The following is a 12,565-nucleotide window of genomic DNA, read 5'->3' on the forward strand; positions in this document are numbered from 1 at the left end:
CGGATGTGGGTCATCTATCATGTAGGGCCGACCTTTAATGTGGACCATCTATGCTCCCCCCCCCTGGATGTGGGCCATTCATATTGAGTCTGGCCTTTTGATGTGGATAATCCATTTTGTGGGGCCCCACCTTCCATCATGTAGGGACAACCATCGATGCTAATTCTCGACTTGGGGCTGTCTTCAATGCCACCGCTTGATTTTGCTGATTTTTCTCCATGACCAACAACAGAGGATAGAACCTGATGGAATGTTGTCGGCCCCCACAAATTGGGTGTTTTCGTGGCATGTGGACCTCTTGCAATGAACATATACAGTGATCAGGACCATTGGTCTAGCAGGCCGTGACATGGATGAGGATGAACTGTAGGCAAAGATGTATATAATCTAAAACCTACCAAATAAATAGGGCTGTTAACGCGCCGGGCCTGGGGTTGGATCGGCCCATATTTTAATCTGTACGGGCCGGGCCTATTCACAATTCCGATTTTGGCAGGCCCAAGCCCGGCACATTGACACCCCTAGAAATAAATCTAATGGTGTGGAATTCCAGCATTCCACCAGTACCTAATTTTATAAGAAACTGTCTACCGGTCCGAATGATGATTTTAATAAAATCGAAAGCAGATTTTTGCAGTCCAATCCTTTTGCTTTCTTAACTAGCAGGGGATCAGTGGAGCCCACCGTGATGTATAGGTTTTATCCAAGCTATCCATCCATTTTTGTTATATCACAATGACGCCCACCGTTGAAACCCTCCTAAGGCCCGCCCACCTTTATTTTTATCTTAGGACCAGATGAGGGGAAAACACAAATATCAGCTTCATCAAAACTTCTGCTGCTCCCGTTCAATCTCCAGTGTGTACCTCAGATCCAGCTCATTTTTGGGCTTCATACCGGTGTGCATAAAAACCCATTCGTCACAGTGGGCCCCTATACATCCCCTTCCCTGCAATCGGCTTCCTCTTTAACCAAACGGAGGAAAGAAACTCAAGCAAGCAAAAACAAAAACAAATGATACAAAGAATCAAGATCCTCAAGCACACTTTAACTAAGCTTTATCTTGGATTTCTGCGATTGAGAAAAGGGAAAAAAAAATCTCCATCTGCTAACATGCACAGGCATCATCACCCAACATACATAAGCATTTCTCTTCGTCTATTATTTGTTCAGCAAAGGTAAGGTCATTGTCCATCAAAACCAAGTCCACCGATGGCTGACAATGGGATGGTCATAAATGATAGCTCCCCACTACCATGTCATTAATCATTCAAAAAATGCAATTTGATGGAAATGATTATTAATTGTCCAAACAAATGACAAAATTAATCCCCCAGACAGTCAGTAGGGGCTAAGTAATTTCTGAGACATTAACAGGCTAAGCATCATCAAGAGTTCCCCATTCACAAACAAAATTGAATTGGAGAACCTAACAGCTCAGAACCACATTGCACGGGATTTAAACAGTGAGATTCACCAAGAGTTGTAAATTGAGTCAAAATTAGAACCAGTTGAATTGATCAGTGCAGAAATATGTCACAAACATATGCAATTACTGCCAAATTTGAATGCATGAGAAACAAGAGTTGCATGGGACCCCATCATCTGCTGAGGTCTTATTCCATAAAAAATAACTAGTCTCTTTTCAGACTCTTCAACAGACACCTCCAGTTGCCGCAAAATAGAGGATAGAAAACAGAAAAGAACATTACGAGGATGTGGCTTGCTTGAGATATGCAATGAGATCTGCACGATCTTGTGGCTTCTTCAGACCTGGGAAAACCATCTTCGTTCCTGGAATATACTGCATCCAAAAGCAAAGGATACATATCAAACACCAGAAGCGAAGTGACAAAAATCAACATGAACATTTCCCAATTCTCCATATGCTGGAGTACCTAAAGGCACATTTGGATACAAGGAAAACCATGGAGATGCAGGGACATGGCAAAGGTTTTCAATTGATATTTACCTTTATTTACTCAATTGATAGTAAATTAAATTGTGGATTCCACCCAGCAATCATACCCTTTTACATCAAGGTTTTCAAAATCAGTTACATGATGGCTGTAACATAAACTGTTAAGCATTACGGGGCTAAAATGGCCATAACAGCTGTTATTATTTTATTTATTTATTTAAAAAAAAAAAAAAAAACAGCAGTAGTGGCCTGTAACAGTCCAATTTTTTATTTTTTATTTTCAGAAAAAAGGCTGTAAGTAATGGCCGTAACAGCCCACATCATAATGGTAACAGTAGTGGCTGTTATGGCCACCGTTATCATCATGGAACACCTTGTTTTCCATAGTTTGAATTCTCAAGCACAATATACAAGGTGACCATTGAGAAAGGAATACGGAGATTCCCACTTCTTGCATTCCAAACAAAACTCAATGAGAGAAGGTAAGAGTATGATGCATTTGAACCACTGTATGACATTTTTATATTATCTTCTCTCATGTGTTGGTATCTTGAAATGACCTCATACGCCCATGCCATAAAATGCAAAGATGTGCTTTTTCAGAAAATCAAACGGTGAGAAAAAAAAGCTTTCCTTTAATGCAACATTATTTTTTCTATTTTTAATGGTAGCACCCGGATTGAACCTGGACCACTCGCACACACTACTGTCTCTACCATCTCATCCAACGAGTGGGATACTTTGATGTGCCATTTTGAATGGCAAAATCGGAGGGGAGGGGGTTTCCCTTTCTAAGCTTGCAACCCAACCACATTCAAAATGCAAAGGAGAAGCATTTTCCAGGAATTTTTTTCAGCAACACAAGTAAGTGCAAAGGATTTGTTTCTTCTCATGCTGATGTCAGTTTACTATCAGCTTATGTCACAATTATGATTCCCTTGCATTCCTCTAGTTTACCCCCAACCAAACAGGCCACATCAAAATATCGGATGTCAGAGTGAGGTCAGCAAGCATGCCCACTTACATGTGAATACTGAAACATGTGCCATTATGTGAAACCATGTGTTTACAAAAGCATGCATCTACATGATCAATATTTAATCATCCATATATAATTTAGAGCGGTAACTATCAAGACATACCTTCTTGGGATTAAGCAGGTAATCATATAGAGTTTTCTCTTCCCAGTTCACAGCCATGTTCTTGTTAGCAGCAGAATAGGAGTAACCAGGAGTTGTGCCAGACTGTCGTCCAAAAAGACCATTCAAGTTGGGTCCTACAGAGTTCACCAACTTCAGTTCTCAAAGCAACAAAGAGATTTCAAGAATTGCATGATCATTTTCAGTCAAAATTAATAATAAGTAGAAACCACATGAGTGCATGTAAAAGGCAGATATTTCAAAAAAAAAAATTCAGTCAAAATTAATAATAAGTAGAAACCACATGAGCTCTCTCTCTCTCTCTCTCTCTCTCTCTCTCTCTCTCTCTCTCTTCCCTGAAACAGATGGCAATGGACATCCCAGACATATTTCTCTCCACCCAAAGCCTTTGTTATGAGGAACCAGTATGATGCAAGAGTGTTCCCAGATAAAACACACCATATACTCAGAAGACAAGTGAGGAAACAGTCTGAAACAAGAGTTCCTAGATAAAACCCACCTTTCAGGTTTTTTTTTTTTTTTTTTTTTTAAATATTATATATATATATATATATAATTTTTGATGACGACAGGGTGTCCCTGCCCCTTTAAGGGAAGACTATTCCCTGTGGATGCACGCAATCATCCACCAACCATCCACCAACCACGTGCATTAGGTAATCCATGGGGAGAGGAATAGAACTCATGTCTGTGGGAAGCAAACCCAGGACCAAACTGATCAGGTTATTGTTATGAAGTTCAATGCTCATACAGAGAATAAAAAGGTGAAGGAATTGTAAAGACCCTCAACGAAAATATTGAACTAAAGTGCAAAGTGCATCACTTCAGGAAAAAAAAAAAACACCAAGCTTCTAAACAAAATGGAGAGAGGAATGGTAAAGATCATCCAAAAATCTGAACTTATTAACCTGAAAGAATCTGAAAGACCCAGATTACAAGTATCATTCGAAAATAAAGAAAGAAAGAAAAAAAAGGAATCATAGTGCAAAATGGTCTGCCAAACCCTGCCACACACTTGCACAAGGGAAGGCTAGTACATGACATGCTATGTGGTATAGCAGATACATCTGAGATCCACGACATCCATCAAGTGTCCCACGTTGTACATGAACCTCCCCAAAAGTCAGGCCATGCTGTTAGAAAGAAGCCACTGATCAGGCCAATCCACCCATGAAACAGGTCATAATGTTAGAAACAAAAATATGGCTCAGAACAATATGGCTATATTTTTTGGCCATATATTTGTTTCATACATTGTATCTCAACTGGCCACTGGATAAGTCAAACTTTTTGCAGAAGGCATCTACATGGTGGCACCCATCTTATGGATGGCTTGGATCTTGCACATGTGAATCGGCCAAACAAAGTTCTGTAAAAGAGATAGATAGGTATAGGTATAGATAGATAGATAGATAGATAGAGAGAGAGAGAGAGAGAGAGAGAGAGAGAGAGAGAGAGAGGAATGAAAGAGAACAAAGCAACACAAATGTGCAAGTTGCACAAATCAGAAAAAAAAAAGAAAAAAGTTCATGGTGAGGAACTAAGACAATTTCAGCCATTGTTCGTAATCACAAAAAGAACAGTTGCCCCAAATGCTGGCATTTTCCTCTGATGCTAAAAGCAGCCAAGGAAAGCTGTACCTCTGAAATTTTGAAAGCAAGAAAGCATGCCTAGTCAAGATTTCTGCATTTAAGGATCATTCGTAACAATACAAAAGCAATTTTAACCACAAAATAAGTTGCTTGCAGGCCCTGACCCCTCCCCACATGCACACAGCACATGAGCCTGGATGGCAAATGTATAGGGCATCCACAATGATGATGACCTGGCATTTTCTGCCTGTAAGCGTGCTTGGAGGAGTGCATGTGGAGCTACAAATCTCATCAAATAGATATAAGTTCTTTAATCATGTATTTTTATCTATGAAAGCTTTGCATTATCAAACAAAACAATTTGACTTCTAGATTTCAATAAATTGTCCAGAACATGCCAACAACCAGATTGGCAGGATTTTATTTTATTTTTTGGAAAGGTCCAGATTGGTAGAATCTGATCTGCAACAATATTAAAAGCCACCAAAGATAATTATGGTGAATCTATCAAAATCAGACCACTGTTCTTCAACCGTAACAAAAAAGGTAGGCTGACAAAAATGGAAACATAGTAAAAAATGGTTAAATCAAAATTGATGCATCTAGCCATACTAGCTGGTCAATCTAAGATCAGGCCCACCCAAGGGCTGTGATCAAGGATGCAAACTATACAACCATCTAGATTGAAGATTTGAACTACTTTTTAAGGGTTTGGATTGATCTGATGGAAGATCAAAGTCCTATTGTGCATTATTGAGCACATTAGTAGTCATTAACTTGGCTGTTAAAGTCAGTTAAAAATGTTTCAATTCATCACTTAATTTGTGTCATTTTTCAGGTATCAAATAAACTTCTAAGAACGACATCAAATTGGTCCTGTTTGAAAGCCTACTGAGTTATTACAAACAAGCCCAAGTTTATGCCATTTCAATATCAATTGCTTGATTCAGTGTTGTCATGTGTGACCGCATATGCGCATATCCATATGCGATCGCATATTGGCCATGGCACCTTAATTTTTTATTTTTATTTTTTGAAGAAAAAAAAAACAACTTTTTGCCTATAAAAAGACTTACAAACCTCCTCCATTTGCAATATTCTCACCCCAAAACTCTCTTACTCTCCTCTTCTCTTACATTTCTTAATTCCAAGTGGTCTCTCTCTCTCTCTCTTTCACACACACACACACACACACACACACACTCTTCCTACTTCTAGCTTGTTGATTTTCTACAATAATAAATAGATTGCTTGTTGATTTTGTTGTTACTTCTTACTTGCTAACTATATTGTTGAATGTTGATGACTTGATGTTTAATTCATTGTTTAATTGATTTTATTTCTCCCAAATGTATTTTAAATATGTAGAATTAGTTATCTATTAACTTAGGAAAGTTCCCCTTAGTTTCTTATATATATTTTTCTTTTAAAAAAAAAAAATCCTATTTTTTTTAATTTTTCAAAAAAATAAAATAAATATGTGGTTGCATGTGTGATTGGGCGATCGCATATGTGATTCAACAACATTGGCATGATTACAACCGATTTTCAAAAGGCATGCATGGTTGTAACGGGGTTAGGGATATTGATAGATGGTTAGATTAGAAGCAATGAAAAACTAACATTATATACAGTTTCCTTTGCTTTAAGAATAAGTATATAAACATGTAAAGACTCTTTTTGTGAATGATTTTGAAGGTTATCTGAATAAAAAATTTTAAAGCATGAGTGGCTTGGGCTTGTAGTGATGGTGGAAGAAGAACAATGGAATATTGTGCTTATTAGAACAACATATAGTGGGTTGTTGGATATTAATCTAGAACCCTTTTCCTTCTTTTTCATTGCATCTTTGGAGAAATTGAACAGCTTGTTCTTCGAGGGAAAGGTAAATATCTGGATCCAGATTTTCCTTTACCAATTTGGTTGTGTCGAAACTTGATAGGCATAAAAGCTCATCAAAATGAAAACCACAATTTCAGATAAATATTTTTTTAACATGAAATGATATCAGTCACTCAAAGCCGTTATTCAAATAATCCCAGATCCATAATTTTCCAACATAAAATATGGCTAGCAAAACAATCACACAAACCACCACATACAAATGAATACATCTCTAAATAAGCATATGAAAACATCACCACGGAAAAAAATTGAAGAGAATATAATCCAAAGTAAAAATTTGGAGATACCAATTATCCAATTTCTCACAGCAGCAAACATAGTAGGGAGAAATTTCAGCTCTACATCCATAGAAATCAATCAAATCAATAAAAAGGGATATCAGGTCCCAGTTCAGTGTAACTTCACAACTTCTCAAAAGAAAATGAGAACTTATGAATTAAAGAGCAATAAACAACAAGATCCAGCTACTAAAGAAACAGATCGAACAAATCAACAAAAAATTGGCAATCGCCAGCAAAAATCGCCATTTCTTACGAGAATAAAACGAGAGAGAGAGAGAGAGAGAGAGAGAGAGAGAGAGAGAGAGAGAGAAGAAAATGAAGCCGTTTACCACTGAAATCTAAGAGCACATGGAAAATTCACCACATCGGATCAAACGCAAATAAAATCAAGAGAAGAAAGCTCAGATTCGCACAGAATCATATAAAAACTCACCAGATCTTCAAAATAAACAGAAAAAAAAATGAAGAAAAATACAATTTCTACACTGAAAGAGAGGGAGATGAGATAGGGAAAAATCCAACCTTGCTTGTGTCCTGCTCCTTTGTCGACCGTATGGCATTGAGCGCACTTAGTCTTGAAGATCTTCTCTCCTACCTTCGGATCGCCTGGTGGAGCTTCCGAGAACGACGCCATTTCCCTCAAAAACCCTAACTCGAATTAGGATTTCTGCTTCTGTATTATTTTTCAACCTTTCCAGGCTGAGAAAAACGAAGCTGTTTTCTAGGGTTATGCCGAACTCTCTCCGTAGCCAGACGAGATATGAAACGAGGGTTCCGCAAAGTCATGTGGGTTTTATAGTGTGTGAGTTGGCGTCACGTGCTTCGCTAAATGACCGAAATACCCCTGATAGAGTTTTTCATGGACAAAAAAAATGTTATTCGTGGCTGCAAAAATCTCTGATACTCTGCCAGAGAGTGATGAATGATACGCAGGAACTTTTCACATGCGAAATTCGTTCTAAGCTTCATTTTATAGTGTGAAGAAAAAATGATTATTTAATTAAATTGCATCACCGTCTGCTCAACCTTGATTCCTGTATTATGTATACATTCTGTCCATCTTTTCCCTATCATTTGGTGGCATTATCCGAAAACTGAAATTGATACAATCATGAGGTTACTATAAATTAGGAAATATTGTTAATTAACCATGACTACAAAAGTCTTATATAAAATTGATACTTGTTTTCTACCGTCATCCAAATTTATAAAACCTTATCAACGGGTTGATAGTAAATAAACATTGAGTCTTAAGAAGTTCTCAATGGTGGGAAGGTAAATCACCGGTGTCTCTTGTGGTATGGTTCACCTGATAATTGGATCAACTTCGGCTTTTGAATAATGCTCTAAAATAATATGAAAAAAAAAAATGGATGCCATGGCATGGATACATAATACACACATCAAGGTGGGCCCATGATAATTGCACCATGCACCTTGGATTAAGAATCATCTAATCCGTGAGTCTGAGAGTGGGTACCAGCTTAGTGACTTGGATGTGCATGATACATATCTGGTTTGTCCATCCATTTTTCATATCATTTTAGAGCATGGGCAAAAATAATAATAATAATAGTAATAATCCAAATTTGAAGGAGAGCACACTGCAGGAAACTGTGTGGATTGACCATTAAACATTTTTTCAAGCCACACAAGTTCCGAACAGGTTCGTATTTGGATTTTGATGATATTTGTTATATCAATACGTTGGATGGCTGATAAGCATTACGGTGGACTCTAGGAAGTTCTTAATTGAAGACATTCAATGACCACTGTTTCCTATAATGCGGTACACTTAAAATTTAAATCGGCTTCATTTTTAGGTCCATGCCTTGAAATGAGTTTAGTATGTACATTAAGATGAGGCCCAATGTCAGTGAGTCACTCACTCAATCATTCTGGGGACTCACCTAACCCGCTACCTCTATTGGACAGTTAAAAGATTTTTTTGTTTTTGTTTTTTTTAAGAGATTTTTACCTGAAAATTTTTCAGAAGACGATTTCAGCTTTTATGTATTACTGAAACATGCTTATGAATCTATTAATGAGGATGAAATGACTCATATACCCTTATTTTTTTAAAATGAGATGGAAACCGCAATAACCATCTTAAAGAAAAACTAAGAGCTTAGTTAGGTACACACGCATGTGCACTAAATGTCACATATGTAAGAGATCTAATCCATCCATTAGACTAGATTGACCTTGTATGTGTTTTCCTATAAAGAAAAACTGATTTCATTAGCATGCGGGCCTCGATATTAAAATATATGTGGATGGGTTTAAAAAAATCTCATCCAAAATATTTTAAGTTGTATGTTTGTTTAACAAACCTTATTAGCCCACTCAATAGGTATATCAACGTATTTCTTAAGTTAGGGCATTGATATGATGGTACCATTTTGATGGATGGATTGGACCTTGGGCCTATTATGCCATGTCGGCACATATGTAACATGTACATAAGTTGTATTATACATGCTTGTGAGCTTAGCAATGCTTCAAAATTAAAATTTTTAAAGAGGTTGTATGATACTTAGGCTGCATGATAATCAATAAGTAGGCACTCATACATTGTACAAGTGACATATATTAATTCAAATAAATTTGACTAGATTGAACCCTCTATAGACCAGTCACAATCCCGTGGATTGGTTGTACCAAGTAAAAGGGAGAAGAATATAGAGATTTAATGTGGAAAATCTCTTTCGGGAAAAACCACGGTAGAAAGCGACAGATATCATTATGAAAGCAGAAATTGAAAACCCCTTTCAGGATAAACCACGGCACAAAGCGACAGATATCATTATGAAAGCAGAAATTGAAAACACCTTTCAGGAAAAACCACCGCACAAAGCGACAAATATCATTATGAAAGCAGATATTACAAAGAGAAAGAGATTACCTAATTCAAATAAACTCGAATCTCACCTTTGCTACACCCTTTGAAACCTTAGGACGATTTAGAAACTCTTACAATACTTTGCCTTGGAAAGAATCCCAAATGAAATTGGAAACAAATTTCGTAGATCTAGCGGATTCGCAAACTTCTGTGCAAAACGTTTGATGTCATCGAACACTCTTCGATGTCATTGACACTTAAACTTTAATGACGTCTATCAACAACAATCTTCACCATGCTTTCAATATTTAAATGTGTAGCTTATTGACTTATTTTCTTATATCTGCTTCGCATTATAGCTCCATTAACACTTCTCGTGCACACTCCGTCTTCCTTTTACGTCATCACCAAGCTTAGAGAAGTTATACAAAACTTGAACTTTTCTGCAGGAACCACATTGGTGAGCATGTTTGTCGCATTCACGCTAGTGTGAATCTTCTACAGAGTCACGTCTCCTTCCTCAAGCACTTGTCGGATAAAATGGTGATAGACATCAATGTGTTTATTACGGGAGTGATAAAACAAAATCTTTAACCAAATCAATAGCGCTCTCGCTGTCATAATTAATTGGCACGGCCTCCTATTGAAGCCCCAATTGATTTATCATGCCTCTCAGTCAAACATCTTCTTTAAACGCTTCCGTCACTGCCATATACTCAGCTTCAGTTGTGGAAAAAGACATCACGAACTAAAACTTCGATATTCAACTAATCGCTCCACCCGCTAGCATAAACGAGTAACCTAAAGTTGACTTTTTGGAATCTGTACTACCTACGTAGTCTGAATCCACATACCCTACCAACTTTGCTCTTGTCTTTTCAAAATTTAAGATGCAATCTTTTGTACCTCGAATGTATCGAAGTAATCATTTCACCACTTCCCGATGTTGCTTGCCGAGGCTTGACATGTATCTACTCACAACACTGACTGCCTGTGAAATATCCGGTCTCGTACAAACCACGGCATATATTAAACTACCAACGACATTCGAATAAGGCACATGAGACATAACCTGCTTTTCCTCATTTGATTTACAACATTGTTCTAAAGAAAGCTTAAAGTGAGCTGCATGAGAAACGCTCACCGGCTTTACTTAGTCCATCTCATGCTTGATCAACACATTTTCAAAGCATTATGCCTGTGATAATCAAAGTCTGCTCCTACTCCTGTATCTATGAATATCTATGTCAAGAACCCTCTTTGCAGCTCCTATATCTTTTATCTCGAATGTCTCTGATAATCGAGTCTTCGGTACATCGATTTTAGATATGCCATGACTGACGATCAACATATCATCAACATACAATATTAGGATGATAAATTTTTCATTACTTAGTGTCTTATAATAGACGCAATGATCGTATTCACTCCTGATAATTTTTTGACTCAACATAAAAAAAATCAATTTTTTTATACCACTGCTTAGGCGGCTGTTTCAGGCCATATGACGACCTTATTAACCTGTAAATTTTGTTATCTGCCCATTTAACTTCATAACCATTTACTTACTTCATGTAGATCTGCTCTTCCAACTTCCCATGCAGGAATGAAGTTTTGACATCCATCTGTTCCAGCTCAAGATCATATTGGGCAATCAGCGCTAACATGAATCTGATAGACACATACTTAACCACCGGCATGAAAATCTTTGTGAAGTTGATTCCTTCTCTCTGTGCATAACCCTTCACTACCAGCTTCGCTTTGTATTTATCATGTTTCATTTTAAACAACCACTTGCATCCGATTGCTTTTCAGCCCACTGGAAGCTCCACTAGCTCTCATGTGTAGTTTTTGCACAAAGAGTCCATATCATTGTCCATAGTTGTCTTCCACTTTTTGTATCAGGCTCATCAAGAGTCTCCTGAATAGTAGACGGGTCCTCCTCATCTGTAATGAGGGCATATGTGATATTAGAGTCGTCTCATCTCTATTTCTTGCTAATAGCCTACGATCATGTGGTGAGATTCTTCTTATAGTCGTTCTGTTATGTTGTCGGTGAAGCAGAGACCATTCTGGACATCACCTCACATTGCCTATCCTTGCTCGTAACGGATTTAACCTTCTCTGGTACTTTTCTATAGTAGTAATCGCGTATTGTCGATGTAATCCATTAATTTAGAAAAGAAACAAAATCAAAATAAAAGGTTCCGATATCAGACACTGAATTCCTCTGAAATAGAAGAAGTACCATTTCTCGCTGATTTTAAACACCCGGACTTTAAGAAGTTTAATGGGGACGGATCACTAGAATAACATATGATGCATTTTATAATAATGATGAGAAATCTCTCTAAAGTTCCTCAATATTGCTTACAATTATTCGGGTCATCTCTAATGGGGAAAACCTTTAGATGGTATTCAGTCTTGAAAGCAGAAATTAAGAGATTACCCTATTTGAACAACCTTGAATCCTTGCTACACCATTTGAAACCCCAAGATGATTTAAAAACTCTTAGAATACCTCATAATCCTATTTATACGCAAATATATAGCCTTAGAAAGAATCCTGAATGAAATCGGAAATAAACTTTGCAAATCCGTAAAATTCTGTGCAAAACGTTCGATGTTATCAAACACCCTTTGATGTCGTCGACGATTAAACTTCGATGACATAAAAAAAAAAAAAAACCAAAACTGTCCAGAGACAAAACATGTACTATCCGAAATTTTTCGATTACTCGACCTACGTTGATGGCATCGAACGCATCTTCGATGTCATCGAATACTCTTCGATGTCATCAAAAAATGGCACCAATATGACCAGCAACCAACGAAGAAAATTTGAAAAATACTCGATGGCATCG

At 37.3% G+C, this 12,565-nt stretch overlaps 1 protein-coding gene across 1 annotated transcript; it reads right to left on the reverse strand.

The window, feature by feature from the left end:
* Positions 1-1,490: 1,490 nt before the first annotated feature.
* LOC131242774 (cytochrome c) lies at positions 1,491-7,629 on the reverse strand. Its single transcript, XM_058241643.1, has 3 exons — positions 7,382-7,629; positions 3,064-3,197; positions 1,491-1,804 (listed from the first exon to the last, which is right to left on the reverse strand). Exons 1-3 carry the CDS (start codon positions 7,491-7,493, stop codon positions 1,709-1,711), a joined length of 342 nt encoding a protein of 113 aa, XP_058097626.1. The 5' UTR covers positions 7,494-7,629; the 3' UTR covers positions 1,491-1,708.
* Positions 7,630-12,565: the final 4,936 nt, after the last annotated feature.

The sequence above is a fragment of the Magnolia sinica genome, chromosome 4, assembly GCF_029962835.1.
Source record: "Magnolia sinica isolate HGM2019 chromosome 4, MsV1, whole genome shotgun sequence".
Lineage (NCBI taxonomy): Eukaryota > Viridiplantae > Streptophyta > Magnoliopsida > Magnoliales > Magnoliaceae > Magnolia > Magnolia sinica.

What these genes read in the sequence shown, in the direction of transcription:
- LOC131242774 (XM_058241643.1), bottom strand. Translation starts at nt 7,493, where the DNA reads ATGGCGTCGTTCTCGGAAGCTCCACCAGGCGATCCGAAGGTAGGAGAG. An exon ending in AGGAGCAGGACACAAGCAAG is followed by an intron (nt 3,198 to 7,381) that starts GTTGGATTTTTC and finishes TGAACTCTGTAG; the next exon opens with GACCCAACTTGAATGGTCTT. An exon ending in ACCTGCTTAATCCCAAGAAG is followed by an intron (nt 1,805 to 3,063) that starts GTATGTCTTGAT and finishes TTTTGGATGCAG; the next exon opens with TATATTCCAGGAACGAAGAT.